We start from the raw sequence: 18180 nt of genomic DNA on the forward strand, positions 1-18180 counted from the left end.
CCTTATATATATAAAATTTTTTTTTTGCTTTTCTAAAACTTTTATTAATCTTTAATTTTTGCCTCTTCTGAAAAAATAATTGTTTTCCATTAACTTTTTTTTTTTTCTCCTCTTATAATTTTTATTTTAGGAATACGTGAATGTGTGTTTTCCTTTCTTTTCTTGTCTTCTTTCTCTTTTTCTTTCATTCTTAATTATCTTTTTGTTTTTTGTCTAGCTCTACTGAACTTCTGATCTTTTCTTCTCACTTTCCTATCCTTTCCATCTTTTCCTCTTTGTTCTTCTTTATGTGACTTAACTCTTGTCCTGCACATCCTCAGATAAACCCGTAGTTAACCAGTAGACCCTATCCCCCATTGTGTACACACTTAATCCACAAACTTATTACTCAATTCAAAACCTCTGAGACTTAAATTCATTAATAGCAGTACTACCTTTTTATACCTATATAATATTTTAAGCATTTTTTTTAAAGTTTTTCACATCTCCTCTATGTCCCTCCCTTTCTCTCAACATATTCATATTCCTCTATAAATAGATGGTCTTTTAATCTCTAAAATAACATTAATTTTTACGTTTCTATTTTTTTTTCTGGTCTCTTTTCATTCCCCTTTTCCTTTCTTCTTTTTCTCTCTCTCTCTACTTGCATCCTACCCAACCTATTTCCTGCATTGTGATTAGGACATAGTTAACTCTCCCTGTGCCTCCCCACACCAATCTATTCCTATTTTTTACCCACATCTCTCCTTAACCCTAAAAATTTCTGGTTTTCCAAATTCTTCTCTGCGGTTCGAAGCCCTTTAACATATAGTTGTTTGATGTCGAATAGATGTATCTGTTGAACTAGATTGTATCTGTAGACTATTGACTGTACAAATGCAAACTTTGGTTGATGGTTGCCTTAAGATAGTGTTCTAGCACAAAACTGGTGCTATCTTCATCTCAAATGGGCAGAGTAAGCCGGAAAAACACAAGAAAAATGGCAAATTCGGGTATCTCAATTCCCAATCCTGATAATCAGGGGTTAGAACAGAAAATGAATAATCCAGAGGAGAGTTCCCAAATAGCTCTACAAACACTGGTGGCAAACATGATAAATGAAAAGTTTGACAACGTACAAAGGACTCTGTATGAGCGTGATAGGGAGAGAGAGGAGGCATCCCAGAAGTTTATACAGGAATATCATAAGCGTGAGGAAGCTACTCAAAAACTGATACAGGATTTGCGTGAACAACTTGAGAATACTCAAAGAGAAAGGGAGGAATGGCGTGAGCAGGCTGAGAACACTCAAAGAGATCTGCAGGAATCCCACGAACGGGAGGAAGCTAATCAAAGAGTAATACAGGAATTGAGAGACCAGGTAGAGAACACACAAAGATCACTAAAGGCATTCATGGAATCCATTAACAAAGAGCTGAAGGAAGTCAGGGAGACCACAAAGGGAATGCTGAATGGAACCCAACAGAAGGAATGGGAGCCTAAAGAAACCATAACCAATCAACTAAGTGATTTGAGGACAAACACTGAACACCAAATTAAGGAAGTAAAGAAATTCATACAAGACCTAAAACAGAGCTTCAACAAAGAACTTGCAGCCATCAAAGCTGACCAACTAGAAGGAAAAGAGATAAAAAACAAAGTAGAGAGTCTTGACAGCAGGTTAGACCATGCAGAAGATCGAATCTCAGGAATTGAAGACAGCCTAGATATTATAGAGAAAGAACATACAACCATCCAAGACAAATCCAAGAAATATGATAGGTCTATCCAACACCTGGAAGACACCATCAGAAGGCCTAATCTGAGGATAATGGGTGTAGAGGAGCACCTAGAAACAGAAGTTAATGGTCTAGGAAATTTGTTTAACAGGATCCTAGCAGAGAACTTCCCAAACATGCAAAAAGATAGGCCTGTCCAGATACAAGAAGCCTTTAAAACCCCAAATAGACCAGACCAGAATAGGACATCCCACCGCCACATTATAATCCACACAGGATCAACTCAGAACAAGGAAAAGATCCTTAAAGCTGTCAGAGAGAAAAGGGTAATCACTTATAAAGGGAAACCAATTAGAATCACCTCAGATTTCTCAGCAGAGACAATCAAAGCAAGAAGAGCCTGGAATGATGTATGCCATGCCCTAAAAACAAACAACTATCAACCAAGAATACTGTACCCAGCTAAACTCTCCTTCATAACTGAAGGCCAAATAAAAACCTTCCATAACAAAGAAAAATTGAAACAATACATCTCCACCAAACCAGCCCTACAAAAGATTCTTAAAGATGTCCTACACATAGAAAACCAACAAGACTGCAATAAAGGCCAAGAAACTGCACCCAAACTGAGAATCCAAGAACCATAGGAAGAACCCAGTTTTCCCAGCCCCCAAGAAGGTAGATAACATGGCAGGAACTCCCAAATACCTCTCAGTCCTATCTCTTAATGTTAACGGACTGAACTCTCCAATTAAGCGACATAGACTGTCTAGTTGGATTAAAAAACAAGACCCTTCTATCTGCTGCCTGCAGGAGTCACATCTTGCCTGTAAAAACAAACACATTTTCAATGTTAAAGGCTGGAACAAAATCTACCAAGCAAACGGACCGCATAAACAGGCGGGAGTTGCAATCCTAATATCAGATAAAATAGAATTCAAATTAAAATTCGTGAAAAGAGATAAAGAAGGTCGCTACATACTAATTAAAGGATCTCTCCTTCAGGAGGATATTACAATTCTAAATATCTATTCGCCAAACAATGGAGCACCCAAATTTATCAAAGAAACACTACTTTCCCTCAAATCCCATATAGATCCAAAGACATTAATTGTTGGGGATTTTAACACACCACTCTCCCCACTAGATAGATCAACTCGGCAAAAACTCAACAGAGAAACCACAGATCTAAACAGCTGCATAGATCAACTAGACTTAACAGACATTTACCGAACATTTCAATAAGCAGCATCGGAATACACGTTTTTCTCAGCAGCACATGGAATGTTTTCTAAAATAGACCACATTTTAGGCCACAAAGCAAACTTGTCTAAATTCAGAAACATTGAAGTTATACCTTGCATTCTCTCTGACCACAAGGGAATAAAATTAGAACTCAACACCAAAAGCCACCAAAGAAAGTCCGGTATCACATGGAGGCTGAACAACACACCGCTGAATCATGAGTGGGTCATGGAAGAGATTAGAAAGGAAATTCAAATGTTCATGCTATTCAACAAAAATGAACACACAAAATACCAGCTCCTCTGGGACACAGCAAAGGCAGTACTCAGAGGCAAGTTTATAGCTCTGAGGTCCTACATCAACAAATTGGAGAGATCTGAAACTAACAATTTAATGACACACCTCCTTGAAAAAGAGCAGCAAGATAAACCCCAATCCAGTAGACGGAAAGAAATAATCAAAATTAAATCAGAATTAAATGAATTAGAATCCAAAAAAACTATAGAGAGAATCAACAAAACAAAGAGTTGGTTCTTCGAAAAACTTAACAAAATTGACAGACCCTTAGCAAATCTTATCAGAAAAAGAAGAGAACACACCCAAATTAATAAACTCAGAGATGAGAATGGAAACATCACCACGGAAACAAGCAAGATTCAGAACATTATAAGGGAATACTTCTCAAAACTTTATGCTAATAAGTTTGAGAACTTGACAGAAATGGACCTCTTCCTAGCAAATATTGACATGCCAAAACTAAACCAAGATGAGTTAAACTATCTTAACAGGCCCATATCAAGCATTGAAATAGAAACAGCAATAAGAGACCTCCCAGCTAAGAAAAGTCCAGGACCAGATGGTTTTACAGCGGAATTTTACAAGGCCTTCAAAGCAGAGCTCACACCAATTCTCCTCCAACTCTTCAATGAAATTGAAAGAGAAAGTTCAATACCGAACACATTCTATGAAGCCATCATAACCCTCATCCCAAAACCAGGCAGGGACTCATCAAAGAAAGAGAACTATAGACCCATTTCTTTGATGAACATTGATGCAAAACTTCTCAACAAAATTTTGGCCAACCGACTTCAACAATTCATCCAAAAAATCATACACCACGATCAAACAGGATTCATTTCAGGGATGCAAAGCTGGTTCAATATACACAAATCAATTAATATTATTCATCACATCAACAGGAGCAAGAATAAGAACCACATGGTTATCTCAATAGACGCAGAAAAAGCATTCGACAAGATCCAACACCCCTTCCTGATGAAGGTTTTGGAAAAATTAGGAATCCGTGGAACATTCCTCAATACAATAAAGGCTGTATATGACAAACCTACAGCCAGCATTATACTCAATGGTGAAAAACTAAAGCCATTTCCTCTTAACTCAGGAACAAGACAAGGATGCCCACTCTCTCCCCTTCTCTTCAATCTAGTATTAGAATGCCTAGCTACAGCAATAAGACAAGATGCAGACATAAAGGGGATCCAAATAGGGAAAGAAGAAATAAAACTCTCCCTCTTTGCAGATGACATGATCTTGTATTTAAAGAATCCCATAGACTCCACTCCCAAATTACTCAAGCTGATTCAAAACTTTGGCAAAGTAGCAGGTTATAAAATTAACCCCCAAAAATCAATGGCTTTTCTGTATGCCAACAATGAGAAAAGTGTGGCTGAAATTAGGAAAGCAACTCCATTTGTAATAGCCCCACAAAAAATAAAATACCTCGGAATTAACTTAACTAAAGAAGTGAAGGACCTCTATGATGAAAACTTTAAAATCTTGAAAAAGGAAATCAACACAGAACTTAAAAAATGGCAAAACCTCCCATGCTCCTAGATTGGAAAGATTAACATCGTGAAAATGGCAATACTTCCCAAGGCTATCTACAAATTCAACGCAATACCTATCAAAATTCCACCCTCATTCTTCAAGGAAATAGAAGAGGCAATCCAAAAATTCATATGGAACAATAAAAGACCCCGAATAGCAAAAACGCTCCTCAACGGAAAGAACACTGCTGGAGGAATATCAATACCAAATTTCAAACTCTACTATAAAGCCATAGTAATCAAAACAGCTTGGTATTGGCATAAGAACAGACCTCAGGACCAATGGAATAGAATTGAAAACCCAGAAATGAACCTACAGACCTATAGCCATCTAATCTTCGATAAGGGAGCTAAAACAATAGAGTGGAAGACAGACAGCCTCTTCAGTAAATGGTGGTGGCAAAACTGGTTAACTACATGTAGAAAACTTAAGCTAGATCCTTATATACCACCCTGCACCAGAATCAACTCTAAATGGATCAAAGACCTTGAACTCAAAGCAGACACTCTGAAAACATTACAGGATGGAATAGGAGAAACCCTGGGTCTCCTTGGCTCAGGCCGAAATTTTCTGAATAGAGACCCGGAAACACAACAAATCAAAGAAAGTTTGGACAAATGGGATTGTATAAGGTTGCAGAGCTTCTGCAGGGCAAATGACATAGCTAGCAAGATCAATAGAAAGCCCATGGACTGGGAGAAGATCTTTACTAGCCATACAACGGACAAGGGTCTCATATCTAAAATATACTTGGAACTCAAAAAATTAAACCACCCAACAACAAATCCTCAAAGAAACAACTGCCCAATAAGTAAGTGGGCAAAAGACTTAAAGAGAAGCTTCTCTGAAGAAGAAAGAAGGATGGCCAATAGACACATGAAGAAATGTTCAACATCCCTAGCCATAAAAGAAATGCAAATCAAAACAACATTGAGATATCACCTCACTCCAGTTAGAACAGCAAAAATCAAGAACTCTAACAACAACAGATGCTGGAGGGGATGGGGACAGAAAGGAACCTTACTTCATTGTTGGTGGGAAGGTAAACTTGTTCAACCACTTTGGAAAGCAGTATGGAGGTTCCTCAAAAGACTCCACATAGAGCTCCCCAATGACCCAGCAATCCCACTTTTGGGCATTTACCCAAATGATCACAAACAAGGCCACACTAAAGCTACCAGCACAACTATGTTTATTGCAGCATTATTTACCATAGCTAAGATATGGAACCAACCCAGATGCCCCTCAGTAGATGAATGGATCAAGAAGATGTGGTATATATACACAATGGAATTCTATGCCTCCATCAGAAAGAATGACATTGCCCCATTTGTTAGGAAATGGAAAGGCTTGGAAAAAATTATATTAAGTGAAGTAAGCCAGGCCCAAAGAAACATAGGTCCCATGGTTTCCCTTATTTGCAATATCTAGTATAGGTATGAGTCAAGCGGAAAAAGTCGGAGAATGTGATGTTAGGAACCCTCAAATATGTATTTTAATGTTTTTTTTTCTTTCATGCATGTGTTTCTAACGCATTTATAAGATTATTTCTTTGTTGCTTTGTATGTCCCTCCCCCACAGTGTAACCCCCGCTTTCACTATATTTGATGTCAGTATAACATGTGGAGGAGATGGGGACAAACAAGTCGTTTAAGGATTCAGGTGGACCTGTTGCAACAATGAGAAGTACAAAATGTCATGTCAAAACCAGCTTTACAATGTCGGTGGGGGGGGGAGGGGGGGTATGATTGGGTGGGGGGGGAGGGGGGAGGCTGGGAAGGGAGGTGAAGGGTAAACAAAGGAGGAGGCTGCAATGCTTGGTAAGAAATGTATGCATTATCCTGCCCATGTAATTGTAACCCCTCTGTACAGTATGTTCTCAAATAAAATAAAATAAAATTAAAAAAAAAATAAAAAATAAAACAAACAAAAAAAAAAAAAAAAAAAGAAGTTTCCTACTCTGTATCAGATGGCCCCAAAGGACACATCAATAGCCACTGCCATGGTCTCCTTACTGCTTCACTTCAACTGGAATTGGGTGGGACTGTTGACCTCAGAGGATGAGAATGGTTTGTTGGTTCTTGTTAAATTGAAAGAAGAAATGGCCAAGAACAGAGTTTGCATAGCCTATGAGCTAGTGATCTCAAGCAAAACTCTTTCACAAATGTTCAAATTCATGACAATTTATAGTGAGATAAATAAATTTTCAGCAAATGTCCTCATGATATATGGTGATAATGAGTCCCTACTAGATTTAATGGTTTGTTTTGAGCAACTTTTAATAAAAGGAAAAGTTTGCCACATGAATTCACAGTGGGATTTAACCACAAAAAAGAACTATTTCATGCTAGGCTCATTCCATGTACCTCTCATTTTTTCACACCATCATGCAGATGTTTCTGGATACACAGATTTTATCAAGGCAGTTAATCCTTCCAAATACCCAGAAGACTTTGTTCTTGCTAGGCTGTGGTTTGTGTCTTTTAATTGTTCAAATTCTGAGTCTGACTGTGTAACATGGGACAATTGTCTTCATGATGCCTCTTTGGATTGGTTGCCTGGGCATATTTTTGACAGGACTCTGTCTGGAGACAGTTACCATATATACAATGCTGTGTATACTGTGGCCCAGGCTCTCCATGAGATGCTTCTTCATCAAACAGAAGTTCAAACAATGGGAAGTAGTAAAGAAACAGTGCCTTCCCCTGCACAGGTAATTTCTTCTATATTTCAGTGCACAGACCATGAGCAAAGACACTTCTTAGAGGGTCTCTTACTGTATAAAATTAAATATTTCAGGTGTTTTTCAAAACCCAGCAAATAATGGGTGAAATTTTTGTGAGGAACTCTATACATGTGTTCATTGCTCTTAAGAAATATGTATGCATGTATGTATGTATGTATGTATGTGTGTATGTATGTATGTATACAATATACATATACCTACATACGTATATTTCTTGTTTAGTGTTAGAAACCAGTAAGATATATTTTTGCTTGTCTTGGAGCTTGAGGTTAGGGTCTGGATGCTGTCTCTGTGTCTTTTTGTGTTCAAGGATAGTGCTCTACCACTTGAGCCACAGCTGTACTTCTGTCATTTTCTGAGTGGTTTATTGAAGATAAGTGTCTCATGGACTTTTTTCTCTGGCATGGCTTCAAATCATGATCCTTAGATCTTAGCTTCCACGTGGCTTATTAATTCATCTAGTTACAAATATCCTTAACATGCTCAAAGCTACTGTTTTCAAAAGTGTAAATTCAGCTTTTCCCTGAATTACTTCAGTACTTGTAAAGGATGACCTACAAATAGCATTTTTAATCCATATTTTCATAAGTCATCTAGTTTCATTTAATTTTGGATTTTGGCATAAAAAGTTTAGCAAGCTCAATAATTCATAAAAACAATGAAGGTCGGTAACTGAAAAATTGTCTTATTCATGGCTATTTACCTGGTATTGATTTCTCTAGAAAAAGGCCGTCTATTCTTTTTCTGAGTGACAGGGATTCAGGGATTCCTCCATAGATTTTCTTTTGGAATACTTCATTGCTGTTTGTGCTATTCTAGAATTCAGAATTGGATAAAGGCAACCAGGAGCTTTTCTTCACCATATAATGATGCATCTCTTTTAGTTGCACCTTTTTATAAAGAACATCCAATTTTACAATCCTGCTGGAGAAGAAATGATTTTGGATGAGAAAAGAAAATTAGAGTCAGAGTATGACATTCTGAACATTTGGAATTTTCCAGAAGGTCTTCAACTTACAGTGAAAGTAGGAAAGTTTTCTCCATATGCTCTGCATGGTAATCAACTCTCTTTATCTGAAGATATGGTAGAGTGGGCCATACGTACTACGGAGGTGAGTTGGATCTAATAATAATGACTTTAAGGACATACATATAAGCAAAATTTACCCTTGAAATTTATACCTGGTTGAGTGCTAGCTTTCTCCCATAATGCTAGCAACTGAGATATCTGAGATGTGAATATCACGGTTTAAAGTCAGTCCAAACAGGAAAGTTTGGACTTATCTCCAATTAACCACAAAAATCTGGAAGTGGAGCTATAACTCAAGTGGTTGAGTGCTGATAACCTTGAGCAAAAAACTGAAGGCCAGTGCCCAAAACTTGAGTTTAAACCCTGCAATCAGCACTAAACACATTACATGTGTTTCTAAATGTTAACTTATCTTATTACCATAAAACATAAACTGTACCTTTCTTCCTAACACTGTGATAGAGTTCATGAAGAATCACTTTATGCGGTTAAGATGTTTCTTTGATCCCTTGTATGGATGGAGTTTTCATTCAATTGTTAGTTGACCTGCTAATTGGGCATCTTTGGTGAGATAATCATTGAATATGACTGGAGAAGATTCTCTCTTCGTGGCCACTGGAAAATGGAGAGGAAGATAGGATGGCCCTGGGGTTCACACAACCCTCTAAAAGGGATGTCTCCTCCTTTTTTTCCCCCATGTCACAGATGAGTAGGAGACAACATATGATGACATGAATTCAAGGAAATTCTACAGGGATCTACATTGGGTCTTACTTTCTCACCATTAGTTTCTACCTTTTAAAGATCCCATATTTTTCAATAGTTCAACAGGTTAGAAATAAAAGTTGTAGCACAAAAGCCTTTTGGAATCATGATATATGGTTTTGATAACAGAATTTAATTAATCAACTTCACTTACCTGCATAGAAACATTATGCTTATTAATACCATTCTTTAAAACAATGGACTTTTTGGAGTGTTACTGACACAGACCTGATTTTCCTCAGACTCCTCACTCTGCCTGCAGTGAGAGTTGTGGTCCTGGATTCAGGAAATCTCCTCAAGAGGAAAAGGCTACTTGTTGTTTTGATTGTAATCTTTGCCCAGAGAATGAGATTGCTAATGGAACAGGTAAATCCATGACTTATGAAGAAATTGTTCATCTCTCCTTTGTGTGCATCAATCCAACCAAGTCAGTGCAAAGTTGTATCTCAGGACAATCGAGCCTGTTTTTCTTCTCTGTGTTAAGAATTAAAATTTAGGAAGTAGTTAGTTGCATTTCTAGTTGAAGTATGGCAGATCAGGGCTTTGAATTACATCTATAGTAATACTTTCTAGTCTAGTGCAGGCAAAGTTGTCGCCAGGAATTCCTCTTATCTCTAATAATTAAGACAGGTGTAAACTCTAGCATGACATTAAACACAAGTCTTACTAAGAAGAGTGATCATCTTGAAAATTACAATTTGTTCACACAGAAAACATGGATCAGTCATAGATTCATTTCTCTATACCTAGAATTGCTCATGACATGTAGCAAGAGCTCAGAAAGGGGGATTCCATTTAAGAAGGGAACATGGATATAGATTGTCCAAGAGTGGTTTCTCTGTACCTACAGATTCACAGATGATTTGGATAAAGCAATATAATGAAAAGAATTCAAGGACTGTGCCACAGGAACTAAATTAATCTTTTACAGAGATGTGTAAGGAATTGAAAGCTGCATTATTTACAATTTTCAATAGGAGGGCTGGGAACGTGGCTCAGTGGTAGAGTGCTTGCCTTGCATGCGTGAGGCCCTGGGTTTGATTCTCTGCATCACATAAGCAAAAGAAAAAAGCCAGAAGTGGCGCTGTGTCTCAAGTGGTAGAGCGCTAGCCTTGAGCTGAAGAGCTGAGGGACAGTGCCCAGGTCCAGAGTTCAGGCCCGCGACTGGACCCCCCCAAAAAATTTCAATAGGATTGCAGAAATCTGCACAATTCTTTTAGTGTGAGCAGAAGTGTAGAAAATTGTTATAAGGATATTTGGATACTCCAAATAGCATCTTATCAATACTTGTGATAATACTTGAAGGAAAAAAAAGCTGAACAAAAAAAATCTGAATACTGAAGAGGTTGGAAGGGGGAGGAAGTTAGTGTTTAGCAAAGAAACAAAACTGAGTTTTTGACAGTCAGTGCTGGCACTATGGTAGATTATGTTGGGATTACACCTAAGTAAACAATTTGCTAATAGTTTTGAAGAAAAGGAAGTTCAAACCAAGAAGTAATGGGACTTTACACTTCTTATCAGATATGGACCAGTGTGTGAAGTGCCCAGATCATCAGTATGCTAACACACAGAGAACACAGTGCCTCCTGAGAGCTGCAAGTTTCCTGGCTTTTGGAGATCCCTTGGGCATGGCTCTGGCCTGCATGGCTCTTTGCTTCTCTATGCTCACTGCTGTTGTTCTTGGGATGTTTGTGAAACACCATGACACTGCCATTGTCAAGGCCAATAACAGGACTCTCAGCTACATCCTACTCATCTCCCTCATCTTCTGTTTCTTCTGTTCCTTGCTGTTTCTTGGCCGACCCAACACAGTCACATGCATCCTGCAGCAAATTGCCTTTGGAATTGTGTTTACTATGGCTATTTCCACAGTGTTGGCCAAAACAGTGACTGTGGTTCTGGCCTTCAAGGCCACTTCCCCAGGGAGATGGATGAGGTGGCTGCTGGTATCAGGGGCTCCTAACTTCATCATCCCCATCTGCACCCTCATCCAGGTGACCCTGTGTGGACTCTGGCTGGGAATCTCTCCTCCATTTGTGGATACAGATGCACACTCTGAACATGGCCATGTCATCATCCTGTGCAACAAGGGCTCCCTCACTGCCTTCTACTGTGTCCTAGGATACCTTGGCTTTCTGGCCCTGTCCAGCTTCACCATGGCTTTTCTGGCCAGGAACCTGCCTGACACCTTCAATGAGGCCAAGTTCCTGACTTTCAGCATGCTGGTGTTCCGTAGTGCATGGGTCACCTTCCTACCTGTCTACCACAGTGCCAAGGGGAAGGTCATGGTGGTTGTGGAGGTCTCCATCTTGGCCTCTGGTGCAGGGCTACTAGGCTGCATTTTTGCCCCAAAGTGTTATAACATCTTGTTTATGCCAAATAGAAGTTCTCTGCATGGCTTTAGGGATAAAAGACATAGTAGAAGAAATAAGCCTTCTTAAGATTGAACGCATATGTTTGATTGCTATATAGAGGGTTTGATCTAAATCTCCAGGAAATTTTCATTGTTATATTAATTTGTTTTTTCTTTTATTAATACTGTACGGAGGGGTTACAATTACCTGAGCAAGATAATGAGTACATTTCTTATCAAGTATTGTAGCCTCCTTCTTTCTTTCCCCTTCTCATCCTCCCTCCCAACCCCCATCCAATCCTCCTCCCACCTACCCCACCCCCACACCAAAGTTGTAAAGTTCTTTTTCAATATAACCACTTGTACCTCTCATTGTTGCAATGGGTCCACCTGTATCCCTATTTAAACGATTTGTTTTTTACCTTCCAGTCCACAAATTATATTGAAATCAAATACAGTGAAAGCAGGTGTTATACCATGGTGGAGGGACATGCAAGGCAACAGAGAAATAATCTTAAAAATGTGTTAGAAACAGTTGCATGAAAGAGAAAAAAACTTTTGAATACATAATTAGGGTTCATTTCCCTAACATCACCTTATCTGACCTTTTCTGCTTTACTCAGACATATTCTAGATATTGCAAATAAGGGAAACCATGGGACCTATGTTTCTTTGGGTCTGGCTTACTTCACTTAATATAATTTTTTCCAAGCCTTTCCATTTCCTAACAAATGTGGCAATGTCATTCTTTCTGATGGAGGCATACAATTCCATTGTGTGTGTGTGTGTGTGTGTGTGTGTGTGTGTGTGTGTGTGTGTGTATATATATATATATATATATATACATTTTCTTGATCTATTCACCTCTGAGGGGCATTTGGGTGGGTTCCATATCTTAGCTATAGTAAATAATGCTGCAATAAACATAGTCGTGCTGGTAGCTTTAGTGTGGTCTTGTTTGTAAACAGTTGGGTAAATGTCCAAAAGTGGGATTGCTGGGACATAGGGGAGCTCTATGTGGAGTCCTTTTTTTAAAAATTTATTTTTTTTTGTCTTTTTTTTTTATATTTTATTTTATTTTATTTGAGAACATACTGTACAGAGGGGTTACAATTACATGGGCAGGATAATGCATACATTTCTTATCAAGCATTGCAGCCACCTCCTTTGTTTACCCTTCACCTCCCTTCCCAGCCTCCCCCCCTCCCCCCCCCCACCCAATCATACCCCCTCTCCCCCCCTTCCACCAACATTGTAAAGCTGGTTTTGACATGACATTTTGTACTTCTCATTGTTGCAACAGGTCCACCTGAATCCTTAAACGACTTGTTTGTCCCCGTCTCCTCCCCATGTTATACTGACATCAAATATAGTGAAAGCGGGGGTTACACTGTGGGGGAGGGACATACAAAGCAACAAAGAAATAATCTTATAAATGCGTTAGAAACACATGCATGAAAGAAACAAAAATATTAAAATACATATTTATTTGCAATATCTAGTATAGGTATGAGTCAAGCGGAAAAAGTCAGAGAATGTGATGTTAGGAAAACGAACCCTCAAATATGTATTTTAATGTTTTTGTTTCTTTCATGCAAGTATATTTTAGATATGAGACCCTTGTCCGTTGAATGGCTAGTGAAGATCTTCTCCCAATCCGTAGGCTTTCTATTGATCTTGCTAGCTATGTCCTTTGCCATGCAGAAGCTCTGCAACGTCATGCAATCTCATTTGTCCAACAGTTCTTTGATTTGTTGTGTTTCCGGGTCTCTATTAAGAAAATTTCGGCCTGAGCCAAGGGGACCTAGGGTTTCTCCTATTCCATCCTGTAATGTTTTCAGAGTGTCTGCTTTGACTTCGAGGTCTTTGATCCATTTGGAGTTGATTCTGGTGCAGGGTGATATATAAGGATCTAGCTTTAGTTTTCTACAAGTAGTTAACCAATTTTTCCAGCACCATTTACTGAAGAGGCTGTCTTTCTTCCATTGTATTGTTTTAGCTCCCTTATCGAAGATTACATGGCTATAGGTCTGTAGGTTCATTTCTGGGTTTTCAATTTTATTCAATTGGTCCTGAGGTTTGCTCTTGTGCCAGTATCAAGCTGTTTTGATTACTATGGCTTTATAGTAGAGTTTGAAATTTGGTATTGATATTCCTCCAGCAGTGTTCTTTCTGTTGAGGAACGTTTTTTGCTATTCAAGGTCTTTAATTGTTCCATCTGATTTTTTGGCTTGACTCTTCTATTTTCTTGAAAAATGAAGTTTGAATATTGATAGGTATCATATTGAATTTGTAATAGCCTTGGAAGTATTGCCATTTTCGCGACGTTGATCTTTCTAATCCAGGAGCATTGGAGTTTTTACCACTGTCTAAGTTCTGGTTTGATTTCCTTTTACAAGTTTTTAAAGTTTTCATCAGAGAAGTCCTTCAATTCTTTTGTTAAGTTAATTCATAGGTATTTTATTTTTTGTGTGGCTATTTCTAATGGAGTTGCTTTCCTAATTTCAGCCAAGCGTTTCTCATTGTTGGCATACAGAAAAGCCAGTGACTTTTGAGAGTTAATTTTATACCCTGCTTCTTTGCCTAAGTTTTGAATCAGCTTGAGTAATTTGGGAGTGGAGTCCATGGGATTCTTTAAATACAAGATCATGTCATCTGCAAAGAGGGAGAGTTTTACTTCATCTTTTCCTATGTGGATCCCTTTTATGTTTGCATCTTGTCTCATTGCTGTAGCTAGGCATTCTTATATTGGACTGAAGAGAAGTGGATAGAGTGGACATCCTTGTCTTGTTCCTGAGTTAAGAGGAAATGGCTTTAGTTTTTCACCATTAAGTATAATGCTGGCTGTAGGTTTGTCATATACGGCCTTTATTGTATTGAGGAATATTCCATGGATTCCTAATTTTTCCAGAAACTTCATCATAAAGGGGTGTTGGATCTTGTCAAATTCTTTTCCTGCATCTATTGAGATAACCATGTGGTTCTTATCCTTGCTCCTGTTGATGTGATGGATTATATTATTTGATTTGAGTTTATTGAACCAGCTTTGCATCTCTGAAATGAATCCTGTTTGATTGTGGTGTATGATTTTTTGGATGAATTGTTGAAGTCGATTGGCCAAAATTTTGTTGAGAAGTTTTGCATCAATGTTCATCAAAGAAATGGGTCTATAGTTCTATTTCTTTGATGAGTCCCTGCCTGGTTTTGGGATGAGGGTTATGATGGGTTCATATAATGTGTTCGGTAGTGAACTTTCTCCTTTAATTTCATTGAAGAGTTGTGGGAGTATTTGTGTGAGTATTTGTAGGAGTATTGTGCTTTGAATGCCTTGTAGAATTCTGCTGTAAAGCCATCTGATCCTGGGCTTTTCTTATATGGGAAACCTCTTATTGCTGTTTCTATTTCAATGCTTGATATGGGCCTGTTAAGATGGTTTAATTCATTTTGTTTTAGTTTTGGCATGTCAATATTTGCTAGGAAAAGGTCCATTTCTTCCAAGATTTCAAACCTATTAGCATAAAGGTTTGAGAAGCACTCCCTTATAATGTTCTGAATCTTGGTTGTTTCTGTGGTGATATTTCCATTCTCATCTCTGAGTTTATTTATTGTTCTGTACTTTTTCTAATAAGATTTGTTAAGGGTCTGTCAATTTTGTTAATTGTTTTGAAGAATGAACTCTTTGTTTTTTTATTCTTTGTATATTTTTTTTGGATTCTAATTCATTTAATTCTGCTTTAATTTTAATTATTTCTTTCTGTCTACTGGATTGAGGTTCATCTTGCTGCTCTTTTGCAAGGAGGTTCAGATGTCTCATTAAATTGTTGGTTTCAGATCTCTCCAATTTGTTGATGTAGAAACTCAGAGCTATAAACTTGCCTCTGAGTACTGCCTTTGCTGTGTCCCAGAGGAGCTGGTAATTTGTGTGTTCATTTTTGTTGAATATCTTGAACAGTTGAATATCCTTTCTAATCTCTTCCATGACTACTCGTGATTCAGCAGTGTGTTGTTCAGTCTCCATGTGTTACAGGACTTTCTTTGGTGGCTTTTGGTGTTGATTTCTAATTTTATTCCCTTGTGGTCTGAGAGAATGCAAGGTATAAATTCAATGTTTCTGAATTTAGACAAGTTTGCTTTGTGGCCTAAAATGTGGTCTATTTTGGAAAATGTTCCATGCGCTGCTGAGAAAAACGTGTATTCTGATGCTGCTGGGTGAAATATTCAGTAGATGTCTGTTAAATCTAGTTGATCTATGCCTTTTTTAGATGTGGGTTTTCTCTGTTGAGTTTTTGCCAAGTTGATCTATCTACTGGGGAAAGTGGTGTGTTATAGTCCCCAACAATTAATGTCTTTGGATCTATGTGGGATTCGAGGGAAAGTCTTGTTTCTTAGATAAATTTGGGTACTCCATTGTTTGGTGAATAGATATTTAGAATTGTAATATCCTCCAGAAGGAGAGATCCCTTAATTAGTATGTAGCAACCTTCTTTATCTCTTCTCACAAATTTTAATTTGAAGTCTATTTTATCTGATATTAGGATTGCAACTCCCGCCTGTTTATGGGGGCCATTTGCTTGGTAGATTTTGTTCCAGCCTTTCACATTCAAAATGTGTTTGTTTTTATGGGCAAGATGTGACTCCTGAAGGCAGCAGATAGAAAGATCTTGCTTTTTAATCCAACTAGACAGTCTATTTCATTTAATTGGAGAGTTAAGTCTGTTAATAGGATAGGACTGAGATAGGACTGAGAGTTATTTGGGAGTTCCTGCCATGTGATCCACCTTCTTGGGGGCTGCGGCAACTGGGTTCTTCCTATGGTTCTTGGATTCTCAGTTTGGGTGTGGTTTCTTGGTCTTTATTGTGGTCTTGTTGGTTTTCTATGTGTAGGACATCTTTAAGTATCTTTTGTAGGGCTGGTTTGGTGGAGATATATTGTTTCAATTTTTCTTTGCTATGGAAGGGTTTTTTTTTGACCTTTGGTTATGAAGGAGAGTTTAGCTGGGTACAGTGTTCTTGGTTGGTAGCTGTTTGTCTTTAGGACATGGCATACATCATTCCAGGCTCTTCTTGGTTTGATTGTCTCTGCTGAGAAATATGAAGTGATTCTAATTGTTTTCCCTTTATAGGTGATTGATCTTTTCTCCTTGACAGCTTTAAGGATCTTTTCCTTGGTTTAAATTGGTCCTGTGTGGATTATAATGTGATGGTGGGAATGTCTTATTCTTGTCTGTTCTATTTGGATTTCTAAAAGCTTCTTGTATCTGAATAGGCCTGTATTTTTGCATATTTGGTAAGTTCTCTGTTAGGATCCTGTTAAACATATTTCCTAGACCATTAACTTCTGTCTCTAGGTGCTCCTCTACACCCATTATCCTCAGATTAGGCCTGTTGATGGTGTCTTCCAAGTGCTGAGTAGATCTATCATTTTTCTTGGACTTGTCTTGGATGGTTGTGTATTCTTTCTCTATAACATCTAGGCTGTCTTCAATCCCAGAGATTCAGTCTTCTGCATGGTCTATCCTACTATCAAGACTTTCTACTTTGTTTTTTATTTCTTTTCCTTCTAGTTGGTTAGCTTTGATGGCTTCATATTCTTTGTTGGAGCTTTGTTTTAGATCTTGTTTGAAGTTCTTTACTTCCTTAATTTGGTGTTCAGTGTTTATTCTCAAATCACTGAGTTGATTGGTTGTGGTTTCCTTGGACTACCATTCCTTCTGGTGGGTTCCATTCAGCATTCCCTTTGTGGCCTCCCTGACTTTTTTCACCAATCTGTTTATGGATTCCATGAATCCTTTAGTGATCTTTGTGTATTCTCATCCTGCTTTCTCAATTCCTGTATTACTCTTTGATTAGCTTCCTCACATTTATGCAATTCCTGTACTTCTCTTTGAGTGTTCTCAGCTTGGTCACGCTATTCCTGACTTTCTCTTTGACTGATCTCAGCCTGTTCATGCAATTCCTTTATTTCTCTTTGAGTTTTTTCCAATCTGCTGACGCAGTTCCTGTATCAATTTTTTAATAGCTTCCTCACGCTCATGATATTCCTGTATTGTCCTTTGGTTTGTCTCCTCTCTCTCCCTATCACACGCATACAGAGTCCTTTGCAAGTTTTCAATGTTTTCATTTACCATGTTTACCAGTAGTGCTTGTAGAGCTTCTTGGGAACTCTCCTCTGGATTATTCATTATCTGTTCTGTCCCCTGATTATCATGAGTGGGAGCTGAGGTGCCTGGACTTGCCATTTTTCTTGTGTTTTTCTGGCTTGTTCTGCCCATTTGGGATGAAAGTAACACCAGTTCTGTGCAAGAACACTATCTTAAGGCAAGCATCAACCAAATCTTTAGTTGCAAGTAGTCAAAAGTCTGCAGATACAATCTAGTTCAACAGATATATCTATTCAACATCAAACAACTATGTATTAATGGGCTATGAACCACAAAGAAGAATTTGGCAAACAGAAATTGTTAGGTTTAGGGAG

General features: G+C 38.1%; 1 protein-coding gene across 1 annotated transcript in view; it reads left to right on the forward strand.

Annotated features, from left to right (window-relative positions):
* The window catches only part of LOC122119926 (vomeronasal type-2 receptor 116-like), a 28790-nt gene extending 16997 nt beyond the window's left edge, over positions 1-11793 (forward strand). The window contains exons 4-6 of the mRNA XM_042693977.1: positions 8442-8669; positions 9595-9718; positions 10874-11793. Of these exons, the coding sequence (XP_042549911.1) occupies positions 8442-8669; positions 9595-9718; positions 10874-11793 (1272 nt within the window). The remainder of the gene's footprint in view (positions 1-8441; positions 8670-9594; positions 9719-10873) is intronic.
* Positions 11794-18180: the final 6387 nt, after the last annotated feature.

The sequence above is a fragment of the Dipodomys spectabilis genome, unplaced genomic scaffold (assembly GCF_019054845.1).
Source record: "Dipodomys spectabilis isolate Male_0828 unplaced genomic scaffold, ASM1905484v1 ptg000173l, whole genome shotgun sequence".
NCBI classification, from domain to species: Eukaryota; Metazoa; Chordata; class Mammalia; order Rodentia; family Heteromyidae; genus Dipodomys; species Dipodomys spectabilis.